This window comes from Ambystoma mexicanum, chromosome 3p (genome assembly GCF_040938575.1).
Source record: "Ambystoma mexicanum isolate Mex_15411 chromosome 3p, UKY_AmexF1_1, whole genome shotgun sequence".
Taxonomy (NCBI): domain Eukaryota; kingdom Metazoa; phylum Chordata; class Amphibia; order Caudata; family Ambystomatidae; genus Ambystoma; species Ambystoma mexicanum.
The window spans coordinates 153,780,661-153,807,875 of NC_090925.1; the positions used below are offsets into that span (position 1 = coordinate 153,780,661).

The 27,215-nt window shown below is 43.8% G+C and overlaps 1 protein-coding gene across 1 annotated transcript in view; it reads left to right on the forward strand.

Moving 5' to 3' along the window:
* LOC138579506 (natural killer cells antigen CD94-like) overlaps window positions 1-27,215 on the forward strand; it is a 299,761-nt gene that overhangs the window by 267,370 nt on the left and 5,176 nt on the right. Inside the window, exon 6 of the mRNA XM_069649828.1 lies at window positions 22,991-23,091. Within this exon, the coding sequence (XP_069505929.1) occupies window positions 22,991-23,091 (101 nt within the window). The remainder of the gene's footprint in view (window positions 1-22,990; window positions 23,092-27,215) is intronic.

Here is a 27,215-nt window from a genome sequence, read left to right on the forward strand (position 1 = left end):
GAGCATTCTATTGACATGACTACTTGGCTTACTGGGAAAAATTGTGAGAATACCTGATAAGTTTTTATTTAGACCATGAATACCTATGGACGTATAGGGGTGACAGACTATCCCTATAGAATTGGAAGCAGCCATAGTACAAAGAGAAATGGTGCTGCTTGAAGTGGTGGTCAGTAATTTTTTCGAAAACATAATGTCGAAAGACAATGATGGCGAAAAAATAAGGTTGAAAAAAAAAAGTTGAATTCTTTTTTTTTAAATGATATATTTATTTTGGGGTCCGGGAATAAAAAAAAAGGGGTAAAATAAAAAAAAATAAAAAAGGGGGTTGGGGGGGAACCACCCCATTTCGAAAAAAAAATGTATTGAAAAAAAAATGAGACTTTTTTTTCCCGACATTTCTTTTTCGAAAAAATGACTTTCGACATTTTTGGTTTCGAAAAAATGACTATAAACCGCTCGAAGTAGTAGATGGTGAGGGTAGACCATGGAGGACACTAACAGCTCTCGAGTAAGGGTACAGATTGACTGACATAACTGATGATGACGTGTTTAGGGAAGACCAAACAGACTATGAAGTGGTGTTCTTTATCAGCATCACATATTGGATAAGGAAAGAAAAGAGGGAAGTCCCACAGCGAATGGCGATAATGTGGCTTCATTCAGCATTTTTTCAGGAAGACTTGGAGAAGGTGCCAAGCATGCTTTTGGACCACAGGACCTTATGAGGTAGGTTTATTGAAGGGAATAGGGGAAGTTAAAATAAAGAAGAAGCCAAGAGCGATTTTACCTCGAGCAAGACAGTACCCCATTTCTCGAGAGACTGATGAAGGTATATTTCAGACCATTTTGGCGCTGATGAAAAAAGGGATTCTGTTGCCATGAGAATCATTGCGTAATACTGCAGTGTATCCGATTAAGAAATCTAAAGGAGGATCATGGAGATTTATTCAAGATATGAGACCGATTAACCAGATTGTAGAGGCAAAGTTTCCTTCAGTTCCTAATCTGGAGATGATACTGTGTAGTATCGGGGTGGAAGCTTGATATTTTACGGTGATTGATTTAAAATATTGATCTTAAGAGTGCGGTCATACAATACGTAGATGACAATCACATTTTTTATCACCACAGAGCATGAGTGTAAACAAGATTCTATTCAGCTAATGACTATTCTAGCAGACAAGGGATATAAAGTAGACAAAGAGAAGTTACAGCACTCCCAAGAAGAGGTGTTATACATAGGGCAGTTGCTTTCACATGAAGTAAAGAAGGTGACACCAGAAAGAGCTGAGGCGATTATGAAAAACTCGAAGCCAAATACAGTGAAACAGATGCAACAGTTTTTGGGGTTATGCAACTATATTAGAGCCTGGGTGTTTGATTACAGTTCATACACAAGACCCATTTTGCAAGCTTTAAAGAAAGCACAAGTAGATAAAGTAAAAATAGAATGGACTGAATAAATCGAGGAAGGGTTTGAGGAGTTGAAAAATGCAATTTGTACAGCCCCTGTTTTAGGAATTCCCAACTATGCTGAGGAATTTTATTTGTTTTTGCACACAAATGGGACTGTCATGACAGCAGTGCTTACACAGAGAACCACTGGAGTACAAGCCTTTAGCGTATTACAGTGGGATTTTAGACCCAGTCATTGGCAGCTGCCATGTTCACAATTGAGAAGTGTACAAGTGTTGTACAAGTGTTGTCATGGGCTGCTCTATGACCCTTTTTGTGGAGCATGCTCTATTTGCCATTTTAGAGAAACTCAAAGGCACATTGACATCCCAAAGAGCTTCAGTTTATGAGGTAATGATTTCTAATATGACAATTAAGATTGTAAGATGCAAAATAGTGAACCATGCCACGTTTATAGCTGGGCCAGTAGAAGAGGGAGATCATGTGCATGGCTGTGCTAATTATGTTGAATTTTATGATGATATACCCTGAGTGAAGGAGAATGCTTTGGCAGGAGGGGAAATCCTCTTTATTGATGGTTCTTTGGAAATTGATCAGACTAGTAGGGAAAGGCATTCAGGTGCAGCGGTAGTGAGGCACAGATTAAATAGATAAATTGAAGTTGTAGCAAGTGCAAGACTACCATCGCACTTTTCAGCGCAAGCAGCAGAATTAGTAGTGCTTATTGTCAAACTCGAGAAACATGAAGGGCAGGAAGTGATGGTGTATAGTGACTCCGCCTATGTGATGTCAACCGTAGATGCAGAGCTAGCATGTTGGAAAAGGAGGGGCTAGCTCCATGCGGATGGCACTCCAGTGAAACACGCATCCTTATTGGACAGGCTTATTAAAGCACTACAACTCCCAGTGGCCATAGCAGTTGTTAAATGCACAGCGCACACTAAGCAAACAGATTTTATCTCTTGCAGGAATGAAGCCGCAGATACAAAAGCCAAAAGAGGAGCATATTTCCCAGATATTTGGGGTTTTGATACTGAGAATGTTAAAGGAAAAGTATTCATAACCATTTTAATGCAAGAAGCGTTTAAAAAATTGTCAATGACCGAGCAAATGGAGATTCAAGGGAGTGCACCGTAGGAAGAGCAGGAATTATGGAAACAGAAACAAAGGGGGTGTTATTTATCACCACAGAAGCATTATACCGACAAGACAACATTGCAAAACTGGTGATGCCATTAGCATTATTAAAGGTCGCACTTGAACAGCTGCATTATCCCACGCATGTAGCTATTTATTTATTTATTTATTTATTCGGATTTATTTAGAGCGCACATCAGCCCGGGGGCATCGTGGCGCTGTTACATGAGGACATACATAGTCTGGTTACCGTAGAAGGAAGGTGGTTACAACAAAGCAGTTTTCATTACAATGCACGTTACGTATCAGACATATTTCGAAACAGACGTGTGCGAGCTGGAGTGGGTGAAGGAAGGATGGAGTTAGTTGAATAGAGTGGTTTTGAGAGATTTGCGAAAGGAGTACAGAGAGGGTTCTGCTCTGAGGGCGTTAGGGAGGGCATTCCAGAGCTTGGGAGCTATGTGTGGGAAACCAATGCCGCCGGCTTTGGCTCTTTTTACAGTGGGTACTCGGAGTTGGTTGGCATGGTGGCTTCTTCTGGGACGGGTGGAAGAGTTCTTAGTTATAGTTTCAGATAGGTAGGGGGGTGCTGTATGATTGATGCACTTGTGTGTGAGAGTAAGGATTTTAAAGTTGATTCTTTCCTTAACTGGGAGCCAGTGGACAAGTCTTCTGGCCTGTGAAATATGTTCAGTTTTGGGAATGTGTAGTGCAGCGCGGAGGGCATTGTTTTGCACTATTTGGAGTCTGTTTAGGTTCTTTGACGATGTGCCTGCCAGGAGGGCGTTGCAGTAGTCCAATCTGGCTCCTATGGTAGCTCTGGCTATGGAGAGGCAGTTAGGTGTGGTGAGGTAGGGTTTTATGGCGTAGATGAGTTTGGTATTCAGAGCAGAAGCTGAGGCGATGGCGTTGGTTTGTCTTGTCATTGAGAGTGTGGTGTCAATGTAGACTCCTAGGGTCTTGACGGTGGAGGAGACAGGTATGCTAATATTGTCGATGAGCATGTGAGAATAGTTGGGGCTAAGTTTGGTTAGTGTTTCGTTGGGGGCTAGGATGATGATTTCGGTTTTGTCTCCGTTTAGGCAGAGACCATTGATAGCCATCCAGGTTTGGATGGTCGAGTAGATTTTGAGGAGGGCTTCTGAGTCTAGGTCGTAGTCTCCGGAGAGGGGGAGGAGAACTTGCGTGTCATCTGCGTAATTTGTGTACGCTATGTTGAGGGAGTCCAGTAAGTCAAAGAGGGGTTTGGTGAATAGGTTGTAGAGGGTTGGAGCAGTGCAGGATCCTTGTGGGACACCACAGTTTATAGTGGTGGGGGGGGCGCTGTCCTGGTCTGAGTACACTTTCATGGCCCTACCTTCAAGGAAGGATGTGATCCAAGTGGTAGCCTTGTGAGAGAAGTGTGCAGCATTGAGGAGGTGAGATGTGAGAATGCTGTGGTCGACCAAGTCAAATGCTGCAGAGAGGTCGAGCAGAAGGAGGAGAGCAGGTTTGCCTGTGTCCATTATTTTGGTAATTTGATTTTTTAAATCTAGAAGGGCAGTTTCCGTCCCATGGCCTTTGCGGAAGCCTGATTGTCTTTTGCCTAGGATGGAGTTGGTTTCCAGGAAGTGTTGGATTTGATTGTGTGCGGCTTTGTCTAGGATTTTGAGGAGAAAGGGGACGGTGGTGATGGGGCGATAGTTGTTAGGGGAGGAAGGATCGAGGGAGGGTTTTTTCAGGAGCGGGCGGACCCAAGCTTCTTTTAGGAAATGTGGTACAGTTCCAGATGTGAAGGAGGCATTGATGAAGGCTGTAATGATGGGGGTGAGGGATTCTGAGCACTCTTTGATTAGTGAAGGTGGGCAGATATCCCCTTTGCAGGTGGAAGGTTTAATTTTTTTGAGGAGGTCTTTAACTTCCGTTTCTGAGACTTCTCTAAAGGCAAAGAGGGGTGTTTGTGAGAGAGCGTTATTGGTGGAGAGTGTGGGTGAGCAGGTGGGGGTGTTGAGGGCTTTGCGTTGTGAGGCTATTTTGTCTTGGAGAGTTTTAACTTTATTGAGGAGGGCAGCCTGGATGCCTGTGCACCAGGCTTCATCCTTGATGATTTCATCTGGGACGGAGGCCGGTGCGGAAAGTTCTTTGAATATGGAAAATATTTCTCTTGATTTGGAGCTGGCATTGATAATTCTCTGATTGTAGGATTCAGATTTAGCATGGAATATGGCTTTTTTGTAGGTCAAGGAGATCTTTTTAAAATCTTTAAGTGAGGATTGATTAGGTGCTGCTTGCCATCTGGATAGGGCTTTGCGTTTCTTGGTGCGAAGGTCAGATAGTTCTTCAGTGAACCATGAATTGCAGTGCATTGATTTTTTTCCTTTTTTTTCTTCTAGAGGGGCAATGAGATCGATGGCTTGAGTGAGTGTGCTGGAGTAGATGTTGGCTAGAGAGGTGGGGTCATGGATGAAAGGAGGCTTGAGTTCAGGGATGTCGAGGAGAGGGGCGAGGTTGGAAGCAGTGAGTTTTTTGGAGCTTCTTACTTTAGCGGGTGGGGCATGAGTTAAGGTTTTATGAGTAGGCGTGGTAGGAATGGAGAATTGAATGAGGTAATGGTCCGTCCATGGGAGGGCCGAGATGGAGGTAATTGCAGATGAGCAGTTGTGATCCGCTAGCCAGTCAATGGATCTGCCTTTGTTATGAGTGGGGGCAGTAATTTTGTGTTCGAACCCCATGTTTGATAGTTCTTTGGCTAGATTTGCGGCTGCTTTGTCCTTTGGGTCAGCTAAACCAAGGTTAAAGTCCCCTAGAAGGATGCTTTTGGTGGTGCTTTTGAGGTTGTTGCCTATGTTTAGGAGGAGTTGTTTTTGGAAGTCTAGGGGTGATCCTGGTGGTCTGTAGGTGATAAAGAAGTTTATGGTGCAGTTAGGTGAGAGGGCTAGTTTAGCCGTGAGTAGCTCAGCGTTGTTGTCCTATTGTTGATTACACATTCTTAGGGAGAGGGTGTCTTTAAAGATGAGGGCGACGCCGCCACCACCTTTGGAGTTTTTTCGGTACTGTCTGAGAATGGTATAGTTTTGAGGGAGAGCGAGGTGGATGGAAGGACTGGAGGCTTCGTGGAGCCAGGTTTCGGATATGGCAAGTAGGTCGAGATTGTGGGTGGTGATAAGGTCATTGATTTCAATGGCATGGGCATGGATGGGCTAGGCAGAGTCTTGCTGCTATGATTGCGGAAGACTGGTTCATTCGAATTTGTTGGAGCACATTGCACTAGTTATGGTAAAATGCATTGTGTGTCAAATGTTTACTGCTGGGCATACACTGCAAACGATTATAGGGGTAATACCTCAACCGAATGGTCCGTTTCAGCATTTACATATCGACTATGTGTATATGCTGCAAGTATATCATGGATATAGGTAGCTATTAGTGGTGGTGTGTCCCTTCTCCAGGTGAATGGAGGCAGGTCCATGTACACCCCATGATGCCACTTGCGAAGTCTTTCCGAGATGGGGTTTGTGTTAAGTGCTGAGATCCGACAATGGGCCTAATTTTGTTAATGGGTTATTTGAACAAATAGGGCTTCCATTGAACATTAAACACACGTTTTATTCTGCCTATCACCCGCAAGTGAATGGAATATGTGAGAGACTCAATGGCCTCCTTAAAGAAAGGATTGCCAAAATTAAAATGAGGTTGAAGAAGGGATGACTACATTGCCTACCATAAGCCTTGTATGCCCTTCGGAATCAGCCAGGATCAGACCATCACCTCATCCCTCATGAGCTAGTGACAGGCCTGCGAATGAGAACGCCTCTTACATCTCTATCTAGAAGTAGAAGTGATGTCCAGAGTGTAGCTAAAATTTTAGGTGATGAATTGTATGACTATTTGACATGTTTCACCTCTGGCATCTCCTCATTTCAGATCAAGTCAAGCGCCAGGGAGGTCGGTCTCAGAACACAGATGAAGACAATTCAACAACCAACCCAACTAAACTTCTATCGGCACCTAAGTTATATGTTGGAAATCTAGTGTTGATAAAGAATCTCACTAGTTAGTGGCATGAACCACATTTTAATGGCTACTTTTGCATTGAGAAAATGACCCTTTCAGCTGAAAAGGTCCAAGGAAGATGAGCTTGGGTTCATTTAGGGGATGTGAAGTCCTAAAAAGGTGAGAACCTCCCTCCCACCATTGCCGATCCAGACGCATGACAAAAAGAAGAATTTCAGCACGTGCAGACTCAATCGATGACAAAGAAGAAGGACGATAAAGCGAGGACCAGTGGATGAGACAGATTTAGCTTAGACTAAAATCCGGGGAACACTCCTTATAGATACTTCAGCAGGAGTGCAAGAACTTGCTGACAATTTTAGTAGGCCAAAAATGAACTCTGAAAACATATTGAAGCATCAAAGTTATACCTAAACATCAGTTCTTAATCAGAAATTGGAAACAAGTTCACTATCCAGATTCATTTTGTGGCACATACCTGTTCTACGCAGTCAAACATATGGTTCTTACTGAACGTGATGTGCATCGGCTTGTACTTGCTGTTTTTGTGTTTATACTTCAAGCTTATCCTGCACTTGTCAGAAGAAAGATTGATATTCACACTTTTTTACAGGATCCTAAGAATGGCCCTGTGATTAGAAGGCTTCTAATGGCAATCATTGAGCACATTTTACAATTGCAGGTGTAAAGAAATTTGATAATTGTATTAAAAATTAGAGGTTTGGAAGCTGGCATGGTTCTAGAGAATTAACAAGTGCAACGAGTACCATGATGGTGCAAAAGGTGGATGATAATGTTTTGGTACATATTATATGCCTGCACGATTACACTCTTTGGGGGTCATTACGAGTGGGGCATTAAGGGATACCGGGCACCGGTAAGGAGACCGGTGCCGGTAATCCCTTACCACCCTACTACAAGGTCCCTTAGCGGGTTCCTCCAGTAACGCCTGGTTTGACCAGGCGTTATGGACGGGACCCGCTAAGGGACCAGGGCGCAAATAACGGGCTTGACATGCGCGAGCCCGTTATTTGCGCCCTCCCCATTCCCATTGAGCCCTATAGGGGCTCAAATGGGAATGGGGAATGGCATTTTCAATGGGGACTTACCGGTCCCGCAAAGGTCGGACTACACCGGTAAGTCCCCATTGAACTAGACCGGTGCCGGACCCGTTATTGATGGCAGTCATGGCGCAAATAGTGCCATGACTACCACCAATCTTGGAATGAGGCCCTTTGTCTTTTTATTCCTTCTTTTCCACAGTCTCTATCATACTAGTCCTCCGACTGAGGCAGAGGCCCCTACAGTTCTCCCCACCATGAGAACTGCTTTTGATTTGCTTACTTCCACTGAGGTAGAGCTTCCTATAGTTCACCCCAGTGAGAGCTCTGTTTTTGGCTTGCTTCATGATTATTACATAGACATGAAACATAAGAGAAAGATGGTGGAAGGTAATGAGGGGATAAATGCCTAATTAGACAATGCAGCATAATTGGGTAATAACATGTGGTATCAACACAAGAGAAAAGTGGGAGAGAGAACATCTAAGGAGAGTTGCTACATCTGTGCGCTCATACCCTATGTCATGAAGACAGTGCAAACTTTCATCTCCAGAGAAGTTCCAGAACACAATGCCAGGTGTCCCGTTCATCTTGCAGCATGTATGACCAGAGGACAATTTCAAGGAAGTTGGGCCACTTTGCGATGGTGATCAAAATGGTTGGTTCCATACCAGGATGATTATATCAAGACTACACAGATGGAAAAGGAACCTGAATGGAAGAGCGAGCAAGATGCTTTTGTATACTGCAGCAGGACAGGAAGGGGTGGTCCATGAAGAGATGATGAGAATTAACTGCCCTAATAAAATAGAAGCACCTGGATGGCCTGGATTATGAGAACAAACTCAATTCTTAGTCTATGGACGAGTGAAAAACCAAGAAAGGATGTGAAGAAGGACTGCTGTCCTGTGCAGCACATCTATTGAAACCAGAACATGTAAAAAAAAAAGTTGCAGAGAGTGAATGATGGATGATTGAAGTCATGGGCCAAACATGGCAAACTGCTGACATGGGTAGAAGATTAATTAGGTCCAATGGTTGATATCCCATTGGAGAACGCAACACTGTGCTTCCGAAGACATGGAAAGAATCATGTGGGAGATAACAAGGATTGTAAAACTATTGTTGATGTTACCAGTATGAGAGCAGAGACAGCTGTCCTAATGGATCAATATTATGCTTGGGGCTCTAGGGCCTACATGAAGCTGGCCAAGGATTGGGGAGGAACATATTCCTTGGTGCTCATTCATGTTCCAACATTAGTGATTCCTCAAAGTGACTTGAACATTGGAGAATTTCCAAACGTGGGTGTCCATTTGAGAAATAGAAGAGTGTTTCAATTAAATCATACAAGAGAATTATTTCTCAGCTAAGTCAATAGAAGTGTTTGACTCCATTCCTTATGAGCATAGGTTATTCAGTAAGACTGCTTCAATATGTATGACTATCTTCATGCCTGGAATCCAGATAATGGCCAATGCCAAATGGTTACAAATTACCAGATGGGAGCTTCTGCAGACAATCAACACCACCATAAAGGGATTTAATGCTATCAAGGAAGAGCTGAGGGCCATACGACTAATTACCCTATAGAACAGATATGTCCTTGACATGATTACAACAATGGAAGGAGGAGTTTGCGCCAAAATTGGACCATCATGTTGCACATTTACACCTTCTCATGATGACGAGAATGGTACCTTGACAGAGGCAATAACGTTGCTAACCAACCTGCATGACCAGATGGAAGACGATACAGAGGACATCCTAGATGACAGTTGGTTTGCATCCATATTCTCATGGATTCAGCAATGGATGGCAAACATCTTCAAGTTTCTTGGAGCAATATTGGTCATGGTGATGTCTGGATTCTGTGTAATCAAGATAATAATTACACAGTGTAAGAAGACAGCAAGGAAAGCAATAGGAGTGAAGATTATGATTGATGTCGTATCAGGGTTTGGATCCAAGGAGTTGACTGATGAAGAAGTCAGAAAATACATAGAGGGCAGCATTGTAGCACCTGAAGGAACAAAGTTCCTGTATCGAAAGAATCATAAGAAGTACGTAGGACGATTGGTCTATTGTAATCCGAATGGACAGTGCAACTATGTGATCTGGAGTGTAGATGAACATGTCAAATCAGCCGGCACCCTGAAGGGGGTGATGAAGATCTGGAATCCAAAGAAGCACTTTGGTAAGAGGAAATATCAAGATGTGGAGACCATTAAAGAGATGGTCGATGACTTGACCACAGGGAGAGTGTAGAGGAGGAGTTTCATGCCTCTTCAGTTAATCCCACCCCCTACCTCGTGTATATTGGAAGCCTGAGATTGTGCCATGCCCGACACTAGCAGTTGTGACCATACCACAGCAAATATTTGAAAGAAGATAGCCACTGAGAAAACCCTAGCAAATGTATTAATGAAGAGTTGATAATTTGAGAGAGAACTCCCTGAAAGAATATGAAAATGAGTGAAAGAGGAGCTGGTGATGTCACGAGAGATGAGTTTGACGCACTGAGATGTTAAGGATTTCAATCAGGCATCACACACCGGACCAGGACACTCGCCCTTAGCCTTGTATGTAGCACCCAATTGAGATTCCTTTTCTCTTTATTTTCGGCTAATTCAAATTGAGCCGATACCCAACCCGTCTCACACCCTCTTTTCCAAATACCCCAGGTCACAATGGACCATGAACCAGGCCAGTTGGTGGGAATTCAATATTTATTTATTTTAATCAAAGAAAATCACACAATTTTTAAAGGGGGCCGCAATCACCAGTGGAGTAATCATTACACTGAAAACTACGGAAAAACACCTGCGTAACCTTCTACAAGAACATATACAAGCACAATTTAATAGGAGCACTTTTTCAATTAGGATAGATAGCACCAGAGTCAAGATTTCCCCCTGCAATGTTTCCTCAACCCACAATTAATCTAATTCTGAGTGGCTAGAGAGAAGCAGCAGGTAGTCAGGGATCTGACCTTCCCTCACAAAATAAGAGGCAAAACCCTGTGGAATGGCCTAAAATGACACTCGGATTTTAACAAATAATAAATTATATGTGTAATTAAATAATGAGGTACATATGTTTTATCACAGTCTCAGGGCTATCATATCACTAGCAACTATAAGGTAAGATATCACACAAGGCAAACAGTTCACAAAGCAGGTTGCAAATGAAAAACACAGTGCAGTCGAATCACACATAGTTTGCCGTTTTAAATGTCAAAAACTGTTTCTTTAAGAAACGGGTGAAAATCAATGAATCGGAATGAGGTTGTTGGGCTGGGCAGATAGAGGCACATCACAGGGACAATACAGAAATGAAAGGATGGCTATAGCTGAAGAACTGGATGAGATTTGCAAGAGAAAAAAGAGGGTCGGTTTTGGTAAAATGAAACAATTAAAAACGAAAATCAGTTTTAAAAGAAAGGAAAAGTTTTACTTAAACTAGATTATTCAGACGCGATTGTTAAAGAAAGACACAGAACGATCCCAGGTTAATTTGCAACTTAACCCTTTCACCCCGCGGTCAGATCTATGTGGGAATTAATTTAAATTATTCCAAATATTGCTAAGGAGTTATAAGATGAGGTGAATTAAAGAATTGTGCCAATGCTAGAAAAACAAGGATTTATAACGCGCTTAAATACCCAGAGGTTTCTAAGCACGGACCCCGGATCAAACCTGTGTTGCTTTGTGTCATCTTGCTTCCAAGGTGAACACGTTGCCGCTGAGCTATCCTCCCGGGACAATCTGTCATTGGGGAAATACTCACAATCCACACTTGAATTTGGATTTGGACAGTCAACCAGATTCTGATCACTGCACGGCAGACTCTCCTGGCAAAAGACAGCTGGACAAAGGTCTGGTCCCGACACAGCGACGCCTCAGCTGGATGTAGCAGGTAAGCAGGGCAAGCAGGTGGCACTGGAGAATCCCAAAGCGAGCTCAGGCACCTTTCCCCTTTCTCCCTGAATTTAGTGGGATTTTGTTATGGGGTTTTAGTGGGGTTTTCTGGATCAATGGCCTTGCTGGGATAGGGTCAGCAATGCTTTGGCCTGGCAGTAGGGTCTGGAATCTTGCAAAGGTGGATCTGGAATATCAGGATACGCAGGCGCTGGAAATTCAGGCGAGAGTGTGTGTAGCGTTCGGTCAGCCACGCTTATTTATAAGGCATGGTGACATCATCAAATTATATGGTGGGGCAGGCTTAGCTGGGCACGCCTCTAAACAACTGGATTGGTCAGGGGTGATTGTTACTACCTTGCTGACAGCTGGCTGGATTCTTAAGAGACATGACATCAGCTTTATGATGTGGGTTTACTATGTCCAGAACCTCCCACAGTTAATTTTGCCACAACCCAGTTTTGACATAAATGGCACATTTTTACAGTTGTGGCATTTGAACAAATTAGATAAGCAGATTACTTATTTTATACAGAGCATGCCAGTCCCACTCTACAGTTTGTAAGACTTTGTTTCGTCCGCTTAAAACTTTTCATCATTTTCAGTGAGAAATGTTTCTTTTAGTGCCGGGAGGATAGCTCAGCAGCAACCTGTGCGCCTTGGAAGCAAGACGACAGGAAGCTACACGGGTTCGATCCCCGGGTCCCCACTTAGAAACCTTTGGGTGTTTAAGTGCGTTATAAATGCACAACTAAGACAAAAACAATTATGTAACTAAAACAAAAAATTCCTGTAACGGCGACTCGATGCCTACGGGCTGTGTGAGCGCTTTATAAATGCAAAAAATAAAAATAAATAAAATAAATACATTTTCTGCTTAAAATTCTATAACTTTATAGAAGGCTATACATACTCATAATGCATGTAAGTATTGAATTCCAAAGTGGCATCATGTACACTTTCCTCATAATGTCCAATTCTTTGCCATTTCTGTTCCGAATATGGCAGTCAAGGCTACAACGTCTTAAATTAATGACACCAAAATTACATTTCAACTGTGTAAACTGTGACCTTTAACATTCCGGCAAAGTCCTGTTGCACAGAAAAAAGGTCTTCAGAGTTTATTAATAAAATAGTCTTTTGAAACAAATGGTCTGCATTTGTCCTCCAAATATGATCATGTACTTCCAGGCTGCTCTAGAGTTGGCTTTGAAGCTCTCAGTAAAAGTTGCAAGGACAAGTGACTTACAATTTTGCACCTATGTGTCCCAGAATCTCTATTGTAAGAGGCCTCTGCCCAGACAAATGTCTGACGAGATTGTGTGACATTTCTTTGTCTTGGTCTATTCAAAGTTTTCAAAGGTAGCCGTCAACAGGTAGGTGTCCCACCTCTCCCTTGTGGCTTATCTTGGGGGTATGGGAATGCTGTCATCAGCACCCACATGTCCTTTGGGCCATGGCAGAAACCTGTTTGGGCTGATTTCCCAGTACAGCTAAAAACAATTATTTCTTTATGTTAGTTTATTTTGTTTTGAATCAGAAGAAAGTCTGTTGAATAAAACATCCCATAAATGTTTCCCAGCAAAACCCCTTTACATTGCTAGGCCAGGACAGGTTTTTATTCAACGTTGTACTTTTAAAACAGGCATTTTTCCTTATTTGCAAAAGCGCTTTTTAAACATGTGGTGAAGTCTGCTGGGCTGACCATTTCAAAGGTTATATCTTCCTTTTGAATTTCCCACATGGTTTTGCAGCCCTAGTTAGTTTCTCTCATACAGCAATCTGTTTAAGACACAGGTCCACTGAAATTGACCTATGCGCAGAGAGCTAGGATTTGTTTTAAAGCTGTGATTTTTTACATTTTGTAGGCCAAACGTCAAGCGTTTTTCTGTGCAGCTGAAAGTAAAGCTTTTGTTCATTTCTCAGATTTGGCTGGCACAGCCTGTCATACAGGGATCATGTTCTATTTTGCTGGAGCACAATCTGTATTAGGATGGGCATGGCAGGGCCTCACTGATAAAAGCAGCATCATTTTGAATGTAAAATATTTCCCCTTTTCAATGGGAAACTTTTGGCTTGCAGCAAAGCAGCGCTGCTTTTTTATTCCGCTTCTTTAGTACAAACAAGAACACATCCTGGCAGCCTTTCTCGGGTTGCTCCCTGTTCCATTTTGCCCAATGGCCCTGGGCAAAACAGTGCAGCCATCCTTTTGTATCTGCAAAACACAGTTTTGGTGCAAGGAAGTGGTGCTGTCATGATCACTGCTTCCAAGGAGCCAGGAACAGCCCAACGTTCTTGGAAGCAGGCCCCTAACCCTAATCCTAGGCACCAGCCAGTCCCCACTGGGACCTTTTGGACCTTGTCCTGGCGCCGGTGGCACCAGGCTCATCATAACCATCGGTCCCGGCACTGGAAGCGCCGGGCTCATAATATGTGTGCAGATGCTTGGGTGGTCTTACCTGCAGCAGACCCTGCTGCTTACTTACCAGCCACTTAGAAGTCCTCTGTGAACAGGAACTACTTTCTTACCTGGGTGGGGCAAGCTCCACTCCCTGGATACAGCACTGGAAATCTTCTGGAACTGGAACTCTTTTCTTACCTAGGCGGGGCCGTGGAGGAAGACGCCTCATCACTCCAAGGCTATTTAAACTACACCCGATAGATGAAACGTGCTTTGCGTTATTCTGCATCTGCAGCAGAACGCTCACCGAGTCTGTTCCAGCCTTTCTTCTTTCGATCCTGAACCTGCAAGAATCATACTTACCATTCCTGTATCCAGTCAACAGCAGCACCTGCAAAGACAAGACACAGCAGGTTAGCAAGGCAGCCTTTACTCGCAGTGCTTACTCACCTGATCCATCGGCTGCGGCCATTTCCTCACGCTGCACCTCCGCCTGTGAAGACAAAAGCATTGTTATTACTTACCGGCACTCCGCAAATTCCGGATTTCTTCACGCTGCATCGCCGCCTGTGAAGACAAAAGCATTGTTATTACTTACGGGCATTCCGCGGACTCCGGCGCTGCAACCCAACTTCTGAAAGACAAAAGAAGAGACATTAGACAGGTATTTACTTACGCCCATCGCGCTCGTCGCAATAAAACGCCTGCAAATACTCCGGCGTCTCTTCACCACGAACTAAGCTGCAAGGGAAAAGACAGTTAGAGCGCTTGCATTTACTTACGCATTTCCAGGCGCTTCACTCCATCTTCCATCTCAAGAGTCCTGCAAGACAAAAGGGAAAAGCATTATACAGAGTCCTGTTCAATATTAACGTGCCACGCACCTAAAGACTATAAAGACTAAAAAGGTGTCTGGAAACTCACCGCTCGTGCAGTTAACGACGGTAACAATCCTCTGAGTCCAAGAGGCCTATGTTTCACCAGTGAAGGAACTGGCAACGGCACCCTGCACCAGACGCAGATGGAGAGCCCAGCATTCACCTATCTAAGGTGAGCACGTTGACCTGGGGGCTCTACGGAGAAGCTAGGGAGAGAGAGAGAGAGGGACATTAAACAACCCAGACCATTAACCCCCATATTCTTTCACCTGCAGAAACCTCACCCTACGAGTACGACACACAGTGCGAAGAGGTTCGACCCCAGAAGCCAATCGAGTCCTGCACATCACTTTTCGAGTCACAGACACCTTCCTGCCAAGACCAGCGCCTCCGTGGGAATCAGGTGAGCGTTACAGAACGCGAAGCCCACCGCAAAACTCCTACCCAGGCGCAATGGAAACCTCAGACACTGATCATTTAGCCCAGTTGCTCGGGGAATTAAGAGCAGAAGGACATGCAGCTCGTCAGGAAACAAACTCTCTATGAAGAGAACTGATAATTTCCAAAGAGTGAACAGAGGACCTCGCTAGGCAATTGCTACAAACGCAGGCAGGACAGACACCTCTGCCCGCTCCAGGAGGAAGTTATCCTTCTGCATCATCTTTAAATCCAGTGCAAATCAATCTACCCGGTAATGTGCCCTTGGCTCCGCCCGAAAGCTTTTCTGGTGACCCAAAGAAATTTGCAGTGTTCATCAACCAGTGCCGCTTACACTTCTTATGTCGACCAGCTGCATTCCCAACAGACCAGACCAAGGTGGCTTTCGTGCTTTCTTATCTCAGTGGCAGCGCTGCAGATTGGTCGATCCCTTTAGTCACCCAGGATGATCCGGTTTTACATGATTTCCAGGCCTTCCAGTCCAGCATGGAGAAACTGTTCGTAAGACATGCACAAGGGCAGGCCTTGGACAATGCACTTCTTTCATTACGACAGGGTAATCAAGACCTCTTGACTTATATAGCCTCATTCAACAGACTCATAGTGGAAACTCAATGGCCCGAGGATAAGAGAATAACGCTTTTCTACAGAGGCCTGCGTGGAGAGCTCAAGGATGTGTTAGCTCAAGTTGTGAACCCTCCACAAGAATGTTCAGACTATATTGACTTAGTTGTCCAATTGGACCACAGATTACAGAACAGGAAGGCTGATCGTGCTAAATTTGATACCCGAGTGTTTTCTAAACCACAGACCTCTACTAAGGGAGCTGACACTGTGGAACCCATGCAAATAGGGGGCATGAAAGGTCCTTTAACCCAAAAGGAGCGGGAAAGAAGAAGACAGCTGCAATTATGCCTCTATTGCGGGAACTCAGGGCACTTTCTTCGAGACTGTCCAGTGAAACCAGCTAAGAAGGCTGTAGGAGCCGCAGATACCTGTACCACAAGTTCTGAGCAGGGAAACGACCTAGCCCGGCAAGTGTAGAGGTCCTCTTGCCGAGCGTTAAGATCTGTCCCGTGACCTCGCTTTTCGTGGTGCCCATGATCCTCATTAGTCCTGAATGTCCGGATCGTTTGCATGCAATTGAAGCTTACATCGACAGCGGAGCAATCGGTAATTATGTGGACCGTGAAATGGTATCAAGGATGAATCTACCCCTTGTCCCTAAGGCAGTAAAAGACGTCATTACTACAGTGGATGGCACGGAGATAGCCTCCGGACCAGTAACGCACGCCACCCAAGAAGTGACGCTAGTGAGCCAAGATGGACACCGGGAGAAAATCGTGTTCGATGTGATCAAGGCCCCTCAGTTCCAGATCATTCTGGGAATCCCTTGGTTAGAGAAGCACAATCCTCAGATCGACTGGCGAGCAAAGACGGTTCAGTTTCCAGAATGTTTTACCACTTGTTATCCTCAGCCTGATGTTTCACTGGCGGCAATCTCTTCTGAGGTTCCCAAATTACCTCCCGAATACCAGGAATTTCAAGATGTCTTTCGGAAGGATCAAGCTAACACCCTGCCTCCTCATAGGTCTTACGACTGTCAAATAGATCTGATACCCGGAACAACTCCTCCTTGCAGTAGGATTTATGCCCTCACCGAGCCAGAGAATCTTCACCTCAGACAATATCTGGACCAATACCTAGCTAACGGGTTTATCCGTCCTTCTAAATCTCCAGCTTCATCGGCTTTGTTCTTCTTTCCGAAAAAGGAAGGAGACCTTAGGACTTGTATAGATTACCGCGCCCTGAATCAAATCACCGTTAAAAACAGATACCCGTTACCTTTGATCCCTGAACTCCTGTACCAAGTCAAAGACGCATGTATATATACAAAGTTGGATCTCAGAGGAGCCTACCACTTGGTACGAATAAAAGAGGGCGATGAATGGAAGACGGCCTTCCGGACCAAGTATGGGCTATTCGAATATCAAGTGATGCCCTTTGGACTTTGTAACGCTCCTGCCGCTTTCCAGTATTTTATGAACGATGTCCTTAGAGAACTCATAGATGTGTGTGTTGTTGTCTACATTGATGACATCCTTGTCTATTCATCATCTGAAGAGGAACATCAGAGACACGTTAAAAAGGTTCTCGAGAGATTGCGTCAACATAACCTTTTTGCTAAGCTTGAAAAATGCGTTTTCAACGTAACTGAAGTTGAGTTCCTGGGATTCATATTGTCACCTAACGGAGTCCATATGGATTCAAAGAAAGTCGATGCAATCATCAAGTGGCCATCACCAACCTCTGTAAAAGGAGTTCAAAGCATGTTAGGCTTCGCTAACTTTTACCGCAGATTCATTCCTGAATTCTCTCGGATAGTCCAGCCCATCACCGCTCTGTTAAAGAAGAACAAACGTTTTGAGTGGTCTACTGAAGCAGAACAAGCTTTTCAGGACTTAAAAGCTAAATTCATTTCTGCACCTGTTCTAAAACATCCTCGCCCAGAACTCCCCTACATCGTGGAAACGGATGCTTCTAGTCTTGCTATGGGGGCAGTTTTATCACAAAGAGATCCGGTCACACACCAATTACATCCTGTAGCCTTTTGGTCCCACAAATTCTCGGCTCCCGAGATCAACTATTCAATTACAGACAAGGAACTTTTAGCTATCAGATCAGCCTTTAAAGCCTGGCGACATTATCTTTTGGGAGCCAGACACACAGTCACCGTAATGACTGATCACCGCAATTTACAATATCTGAAGACGGCCAAAGCTCAGTCTTCCAGACAGCTTCCCTGAGCTCTGTTTCTGGCTGAGTTTGACTTTATAATTACTTATCGACCAGGCAGTAAAAATGGAAAAGCAGATGCCCTCTCCCGGATGGGAGTAGATGAACATTTGACCAATCCAGAACCAATACCCATAATCCCAGAACAAAGGATTTTGGGTTTGGTCAGCACTCAATCCTTTGAAGACATCAAGACTACAGTCAAATCACTCCTAACTCCGGCCGATTTGCAGGACTGGCAATTAAAGGGAAAAGAATTCTCAGTGGATCAAGACCTACCATATTTCCGAGGACGATTGTACTTGCCCTGTGAGAAAATACAAAAACAAGTAATCTCCTGTTATCACGACTCTCTAATGGAGGGTCACCCTGGCATTACCAAAACCATAGAAAAGATCAAAAGACATTTCTGGTGGCCATCATGGAAGAAGGATATTAGAGACTTTGTAATCTCCTGCGGTGTGTGTGCCCAGAATAAAAGTCAGAAGGAGAAACCAGCCGGCCTATTACACCCTCTGGATATTCCTCCCTGTCCATGGCATACCCTGTCCATGGATTTCATCACGGACTTACCTCCATGCTCAGGGTATAATACCATTTTAGTAGTCGTGGATCTATTCTCCAAGATGCCTCACTTCATTCCCCTGAAGGGCCTACCTTTGGCCTCAGTATTGGCCTGAGAATTCTTAGAAAACATCGTTCGGTTACACGGTTTTCCCTCGGTTTTAGTCTCCGATAGGGGAAGTCAATTCATCTCCCACTTTTGGCGAAGTTGCTGTCGTCTAGCCCAAATTGATGTAAGACTTTCAACCAGTCACCATCCCCAAACTGACGGACAAACCGAGAGGACAAATCAGACTCTAGAGCAATATCTACGTTGCATGCTCCAACAAACTGAAAACCCTTGGAAGGATATTCTTTGGATCGCTGAATACGCTTACAACAATTCGACTCATTCTGGAACCGGGAAGACTCCCTTCTTCCTATTATACGGACACCATCCTAGAACCTCTAACCTGGATCCTCCCCAAGAATTCGAAACACCTGCTGTGGATCACTTACACTCGGAGATCACCCGTGCTTTTAAGGAAGCCACTGCCCATCTGCAAAGAGCTAAAGCTCAAATCAAAAAAGGAGCAGATCGACACTGTAAAGAGGCCCCTCACTACGCAGTAGGAGATCAGGTCTGGTTATCCACTAAGCACCTGCCTCTAAAAGGACCCCGCACCTTCAACCCGAGATACCTTGGACCCTATCTCATCTCTACTATAGTTAATCCGGTGGCTGTCAAATTGGAATTACCTGCGCATATGAAAATACATCCAGTATTCCATGTCTCCTTATTAAAACCAGTACAACCAGAAACCCGATTGACTGAACTCCCAGAACCTGTTTTGGTAGATAGAGAACTCGAATTCGAAGTAAAGAACATCCTAGACTCCAAAATCTCCAAATCTAAGTTATATTATCTGGTTGATTGGAAAGGATACGGCCCCCAAGAAAGGTCTTGGGAACCCTCAGAATATGTCCACGCACCTCGTCTGGTCAAGAAATTCCATCTGAATCACCCCGACAAGCCAAAACCCCGGAGAAGACACGCTTAGGAGGGGCCTTGAGGGGGGGTGCTGTCATGATCACTGCTTCCAAGGAGCCAGGACCAGCCCAACGTCCTTGGAAGCAGGCCCCTAACCCTAATCCTAGGCACCAGCCGGTCCCCACTGGGACCTTTTGGACCTTGTCCTGGCGCCGGTGGCACCAGGCTCATCAAAACCATTGGTCCCGGCACTGGAAGCACCGGGCTCATAATATGTGTGCAGATGCTTGGGTGGACTTACCTGCAGCAGACCATGCTGCTTACTTACCAGCCACTTAGAAGTCCTCTGTGAACAGGAACTACTTTCTTACCTGGGTGGGGAAAGCTCCACTCCCTGGATACAGCACTGGAAATCTTCTGGAACTGGAACTCTTTTCTTACCTAGGCGGGGCCGTGGAGGAAGACGCCTCATCACTCCAAGGCTATTTAAACCACACCCGATAGATGAAACGTGCTTCGCGTTATTCTGCATCTGCAGCAGAACGCTCACCGAGTCTGTTCCAGCCTTTCTTCTTTCGATCCTGAACCTGCAAGAATCATACTTACCATTCCTGTATCCAGTCAACAGCAGCACCTGCAAAGACAAGAAACAGCAGGTTAGCAAGGCAGCCTTTACTCGCAGTGCTTACTCACCTGATCCATCGGCTGCGGCCATTTCCTCACGCTGCACCTCCGCCTGTGAAGACAAAAGCATTGTTATTACTTACCGGCACTCCGCAAATTCCGGATTTCTTCACGCTGCATCGCCGCCTGTGAAGACAAAAGCATTGTTATTACTTACGGGCATTCCGCGGACTCCGGCGCTGCAACCCAACTTCTGAAAGACAAAAGAAGAGACATTAGACAGGTATTTACTTACGCCCATCGCGCTTGTCGCAATAGAACGCCTGCAAATACTCTGGCATCTCTTCAGCACGAACTAAGCTGCAAGGGAAAAGACAGTTAGAGCGCTTGCATTTACTTACGCATTTCCAGGCGCTTCACTCCATCTTCCATCTCAAGAGTCCTGCAAGACAAAAGGCAAAAGCATTATACGGAGTCCTGTTCAATATTAAAGTGCCACGCACCTAAAGACTATAAAGACTAAAAAGGTGTCTGGAAACTCACCGCTCGTGCAGTTAACGACGGTAACGATCCTCTGAGTCCAAGAGGCCTATGTTTCACCAGTGAAGGAACTGGCAACGGCACCCTGCACCAGACACAGATGGAGAGTCCAGCATTCACCTATCTAAGGTGAGCACGTTGACCTGGGGGCTCTACGGAGAAGCTAGGGAGAGAGAGAGAGAGGGACATTAAACAACCCAGACCATTAACCCCCATATTCTTTCACCTGCAGAAACCTCACCCTACGAGTACGACACACAGTGCGAAGAGGTTCGACCCCAGAAGCCAATCGAGTCCTGCACATCACTTTTCGAGTCACAGACACCTTCCTACCAAGACCAGCGCCTCCGTGGGAATCAGGTGAGCGTTACAGGTGCTCAAAGGAGCCAGTGCAGCCATTTTACTTTTTCTGCTGAAGTGAAGCTTGGTTATGGATGGGAGTGATGCTGAGTGGGCAAATATATTCCACAGAGAATACTGGCTGAAGAGAATGCATGGAACTCATAGAAACTGATGACGAAGTTAAGAATCAAGTAAGCATTCATATGCAAAGAGAAGATTGCACATGTGTGTCACACTGCAGAAAATGCAAGTCATTCAATAACTGTACAGATGCTGTAATGCAAGAAGACTAAGTGATCATAGAAGCTGGCTATACGTAATGAATAGACTGCAGGTGAAGCCCCCATTATATAGAAGCTGGAGATCGGTGTCATGAATTTAGTAAACACAGACCCATGGAGAAGAAGGGCCGAGAGATCGAGAAGAACGGCTGAGAGATCTGTCGCAGCACAAATAAGCTCGGATCATGAAAGAGCCTGGCACAGCTGTCTGGCCTGGTATCAAAGTTGAAGCAGCCAAGGCCGTTTATCTATTCTCAAAGGCTGTGAACGTGAGAAACTGAATCATCCCTTGTGAATGTGCAACCGTGCCAAGTTATTTTTAAGACATTAAATTGCTGCAAAATGGACTAAAATCATGGTCTCCTTTCACATGAGCCAAGGATGGAAATAGAGTTGGGCATGGAGTTCTAGAACTGCGATAGTGCATGCTCACACTCCCTTATATTCCCAGAGACAAGAATACACTGCAAGGCCAAGTAAGTTCAAAGGCAGTCTTCATGGCAGAAGGCATCGGTGATGAGAGGTGTTGGGCTAATTGGGTGAGGAGGTAAGTTAAGACCACCTCCTGGTTCCTGGGTTTGAGCTTACATGCTGCTAAGTGAACAGAATGTTCCAGACATGGCACGAGAATGCCAACCAATTGTAGAGGGTATTTAACAAAGGGCATTATAGTTTTGAAGACCAATGATATACTGTGTACTTAATAATGTTAAAGAGGTAGGCATAAGTTGTCCACCTGACAGTAGATATCCAATCACAGTCACACCGTTATAGAAAGTATACTTAGATGTTCCCCTTGAGCCTATCACGATCTTTCATATTATTTTATCATTTAAGACGTAGTATGACGTCACGTCTGACGTATTATTTGTATAACAGGTTATTTCTATGTGAAATGAATTGAGAGCTCGAGCGAACGTCCCTTGATGTCCATTGTAACTCCCTGTTTTATATCACTGATATAAAAACTGTAACCTTTGCCATCTTCCTGAGTTGGTTCAATTATTTGGTGTCAGAGTTATTCTGCATCCCAATCCATTACATGCACGATACCCAAAGGGCTCTACGCTCACGAGGGCCTAAGAAAAAAGATGTGATGAGAACTTGAAGGGACCTGGGTCCATATCACTGTCACGCTGACTCATGTAGTGCAATTTATACAGACCAGTGCATGCAATTTTGCATCATTAAATTCTAGAGCTGGTGAAACAATGTCACTGTGCCAGTGCTCAGTTTATTGTATGCAAGTGAAGTTCAACAAATTAAAAATCAAATCCACTTTATTGATAATAGTGGTGTCTGAGTGCCTGCAGTGCTAAAGTTTGATTAATGAAAGAAAAGCCAGACGCATCAATCAAATGTTGTAGAAATGTCACTATGGATGAGTTATGGCCATAGGATGAGGTGTGGGTAAAATATGAAAGAAGGCAGGAGGAGGACCTAAAGAGAAGCTTAAGAGATGAGAGCTTCAGCACGATTCAGACATATATAAGGCACCCTGAGGATCAGGTGCCCTGTAGGTTTGTTAGATAGCTCCTGCCAGGACTTGAACATGTACAATCCACAGGACCTTCCATTTGTAGGAATCTGTCTAACATCCTTTTATGTTTTCATGATTTTTTGGAGGTGATAGAAAAGAGTGGATCTTATTTATGGATTGGTCTTCAATACAATGAAACCACCGGGGAGTGGATATGGCTGAATGGCTCTAGGCTGCAAGAAGGCAGGTACGTCTCCGAGTCTATTGTCATTCAGTATTGTGCAGGAAATACACATGTAAAAGCAATTTGTATTGCTTTATGCCTATATTTCCCCCATCTGCCCCATTCTCCCCTCTCTCTGTCCTTCTCCCTGTGTCTGTGTTCTCTCTCTATGTATAATAGGCTTGCGATAGCCACCCTATAGTTAAGGTGAGTCGGACACACATAGGAACCCCTCAAAATTCTATTGTTAATAACATTTGATTTGAGTAACAGATTTGGCCGAAATTTCAAAAGTGATTAAAAGTCTGCACCCCCATGCCCCTTAACTGCCACGTTCTGTAAAGATTTGTTAAAAAATAAAAGTTATTAAGAATCAAAAAATATTTTTGTTTTCCAAAAGTGCAGCCTACTTTTCATCATTTGCCATAGACAAAAAAGGTCAATGTTTGCCAAAGCGCACGACTCAAACTACTGGATGGATTTGGACCAGGTCTGAAACAACTTGGCCACGAAGTGTTGACTCGCAAGCCATGCATGGTTTAGGGTTATTCTGTAAAGTAGTTATTGAAATATTTGCCGGAGAAAGGGGTGCCTCGTTGCCAGCCAAAAATAAAGATATCTACCATAGTGCATTACAGGATCATGGCTTTCAGAAATGAAACAACAGCCATCTTGTTTTTCTCTCGATGCGAGAGATATTTGTGCCTATAACCCAGGTTATAGGAAAAAGAAACGCAGTAAAAAGCTATAGGCAGGTCAAAAAACATACAAATGACATCAGGGTAGATTTGGGGGATGGTTAGAGGCCACTGGGTGAAATTTGGGAGTTGGAGTGGATCCGCGGACCGAGTTTGCAACATGAAGCTTTCTGTAGCCTTGGCTATAGCCGCGAATAGCCGACATCTGAAAGCAAACTGCGTCACAGAAGCAGTGTGTGTTTTGGGGTGAAAGAAAGTGGGCAGGGGAGGGGAGGTAAGGAGGCCATCTGGGGGTGAGGGGAGCTAGCAAAGATGAGGGGGGCACTTGGTGATGGCCCTGGGGCACAGGGAAGCATTTTCTTTTTTTGGTCATTTTGTCGATATTCGCTGCTATATCCGAGGCTACGAAGGACCACAGATACCCATGGGTAAGAGTAGCTCAGTATTCACGGCTATATTTTCGGGGTGTCTGTGTTTCATTTATTTTCAAATGTTATTTGTATAGGTATAGTGACGTCGGGGGAGAAAATTCACTGGCATTAGAGAGTCTTTTTTAGTTTGGATGTGTGTTTTCAGACTTTTGAGCAAGTGAGACTTTTGAGAAAAATTGAAGAAAATAGTTTAACAAAATTAATATTAAAAGGTGCAATTGTAGTCTAGTTTTAGATGTGCCATACAATGTATTTTAGGATGTGTATTCTCACTTATGGTATTATATTGTGTGGCTGTGAAATGTTTGCCTATCTAGTTTATTGTTATGTATTTTGTTATGCTTCTTTATTTTTCAGTTACTTTACAAAAGTACATTAGTAGTGTTGTACTGTATTGATCATTTAAGTTAGATTGTATTATACAACTTGAAGTCAATCCCCCTTTTAACTGACTTTTTGAAACCGCGGTTATGGTAAAAGTCAATGGACGGTAGCCGCGAGTATAATAAAAAAAGTGTTTCGCTATTATTTTTTGTATGTGTGTATTTATGAATAAGTAGTTCTTAAAAGGACTCTTTTAGGGTACACTGAGCAAATCAGGAGTACTGTTTTAATGTTATGATGGAACACTGCATTTCCTTCATTGATTATGTGTACTCTGTCATGTCTATAGAAATTGACCATGTTGAACGTTATGTTGTTGTTTGAAATCCATAATTGGTTGTGGTCTATCATGAAGGCTGAAACTGCTTTATTAACATTTCTCTGGGATTTCTCAATTTTACCATTAAATCTGATGGTCCATCTCCATTTTTGCTTTTGATTTGCGAATGGAAAAGATAAAGATGGTGTGAGGAAATCGTTCCATTAGTTTCCTATGTCTTGTTGTATCATTAAAGTAAGGGACACCCATCGTGCATTCCCCAAATCCTTGCCTCCACAATGAATTAATATGATGTCTGGGTACCCTCTACTTCTCAGTCTCGTACGCGCAGGTGCCATCAAATGGCGTGGGCATAGCCGTGCCAATATATTGCAACATTTGATTGGCTCATTCGTTCACGTGCATACAAGTCACGTGTAGACGCAGAGCTGCATAACGTGGTTTCATTGGTTGGTGGATTTTGCGTGAAGACAACATGGGCGTATTTGCGTGATTACATGCCAACGTTTGATTGGAATGTTCGTTGAAATGCATAAAAGTCATGTGTAGGCGCAGAGCCGCAGTGCGTGATATGATTGGCAGGCATATTAAGCATGAAGATACGTAGCCAAGCTGAAGGATGTCGACATCTATTGGCTCATTTCGCAAATCCGGGTATGCCCCCAGTCATTGCAGCATGTGGTTTTTTAAATAAATGTATATCTACGTATATATGGGCAGTTGTCTTGTACATATTTATTTTAAAATATATTGAGTGTAGACTTTCTGCACAGTTACTGTAACACTTTACTATTCATGAACAGTACATATACATGTAAATACTTAAAAAAGTTAAGTACATATGCAAACACATTTTTTTGTAGCAACAGGTTTATTTGGGGGGAATGTGGTTGCACAATTGCTTTTTATTTAACTTTCTAGACATGATACATTGTTTTGGTGAGCTGAATTGCCTGTATTGTTAATGTTAATTATATATGAAATAACAAAACCCTTGAAATTTAAGGAAAAAAACTTTAGTTGCAAGGATGTTAAGGTGAGAACTTAATGCAACAAAACCCTGTAAATTCACCTAAAGCCACCTTAACTTTGCTCCCCCTGCTGCGCAGACTATGACCACAACGATGACATCACAGATCACATCGCTTTGTTCCTCCCATTTCCTCCAATGGCCTTTTCCCTCCATGACTTTCCCCCATTACTCCCTATGATTTAGTTTCTTTTCCGATCGTGTCTTGCCAAATTGCTGTGGGAATCTTGCGAGAATTCTCTCTTTATACTCCCGAAAAGCAGAATAACGCAAACAAATTAAGAATTCTTCCCTTCCTTGGTCCCCCAACTCCCGTCAATTTCTTTTTCCCCTCTCTGACCCTCTCCCATTACCCCCTATCACTCTTCTGTTTATGTGACAGTTTCTTTTCCGATCACGTCTTGTAATATTGCTGCAGTAATCTTCAAGTTTCCCCCAGTATTCCCCCAATAACATGAACATTTTCTACACATAACTGGCTCTCCAGCTCACCCCCAACTCCACAACTTGACATGGTGTTCTCTTTCTACCACCCCGCTCACTTCCCCTGGTGTTATCACAGCAATCGCTCACATTGAGCAGAACAACAAAGGGGTTTTTCCTTTCTGAAAAGCCTCTCAGCCTCTCTACTGCAAAACACAATGAGATATATATAAAAATTGATCGGCAACTGGGGACAACCCATTCTTTGCACTGGCGTAACAGGCCCCCCAACATCCCCTGAGGTGCGGGAGGCCCCACGACAACATGTCCTGGGAGGGAGCCCCACTTGGAGTAAAACAATTAATAAAAATAAAATATTTTGATTTTTTAAAAATTCTTTTTGAATTCACTCTGCATTTATAAAGACATTTTTTCTGTAAGAGAAATCATTTCTTTATGAAGGCAAAGTGAATACAAAAAGAAACTTTCTTTTTGAAGTCCGGGGGCCACCCCCACACCATGACATGAAGACCCTAGGCTGGAGGCCTCCATTCTGCCTTCATAAATAAATTATTTCTGTTATGGTTCAGTCCTTAATGGAAATAATTTCTTTATGAAGCCAGAATGACTTCAAAAAGAAACAATTTATTTTTGAAGTATTATGACTCCCCTCGACCCCATGACGTGTGTGAGTGCGTGTGTGTGTGAGTGTATGGTGAAACAGTGCACACAAATGTATGGGTGGCTGAGTATGCGTATGCATGTGCGTGTACAGTGAAAGGGTGCACACTTAAATGTATAGGTGGCTGCCTGGATGTGCCTGTTTGGTGAAAGGCTGCACACTTAAATGCATAGGTGGCTGCCTGTGCGAGTGTATGGTGAAAGGGTGCAAACAAATGTAT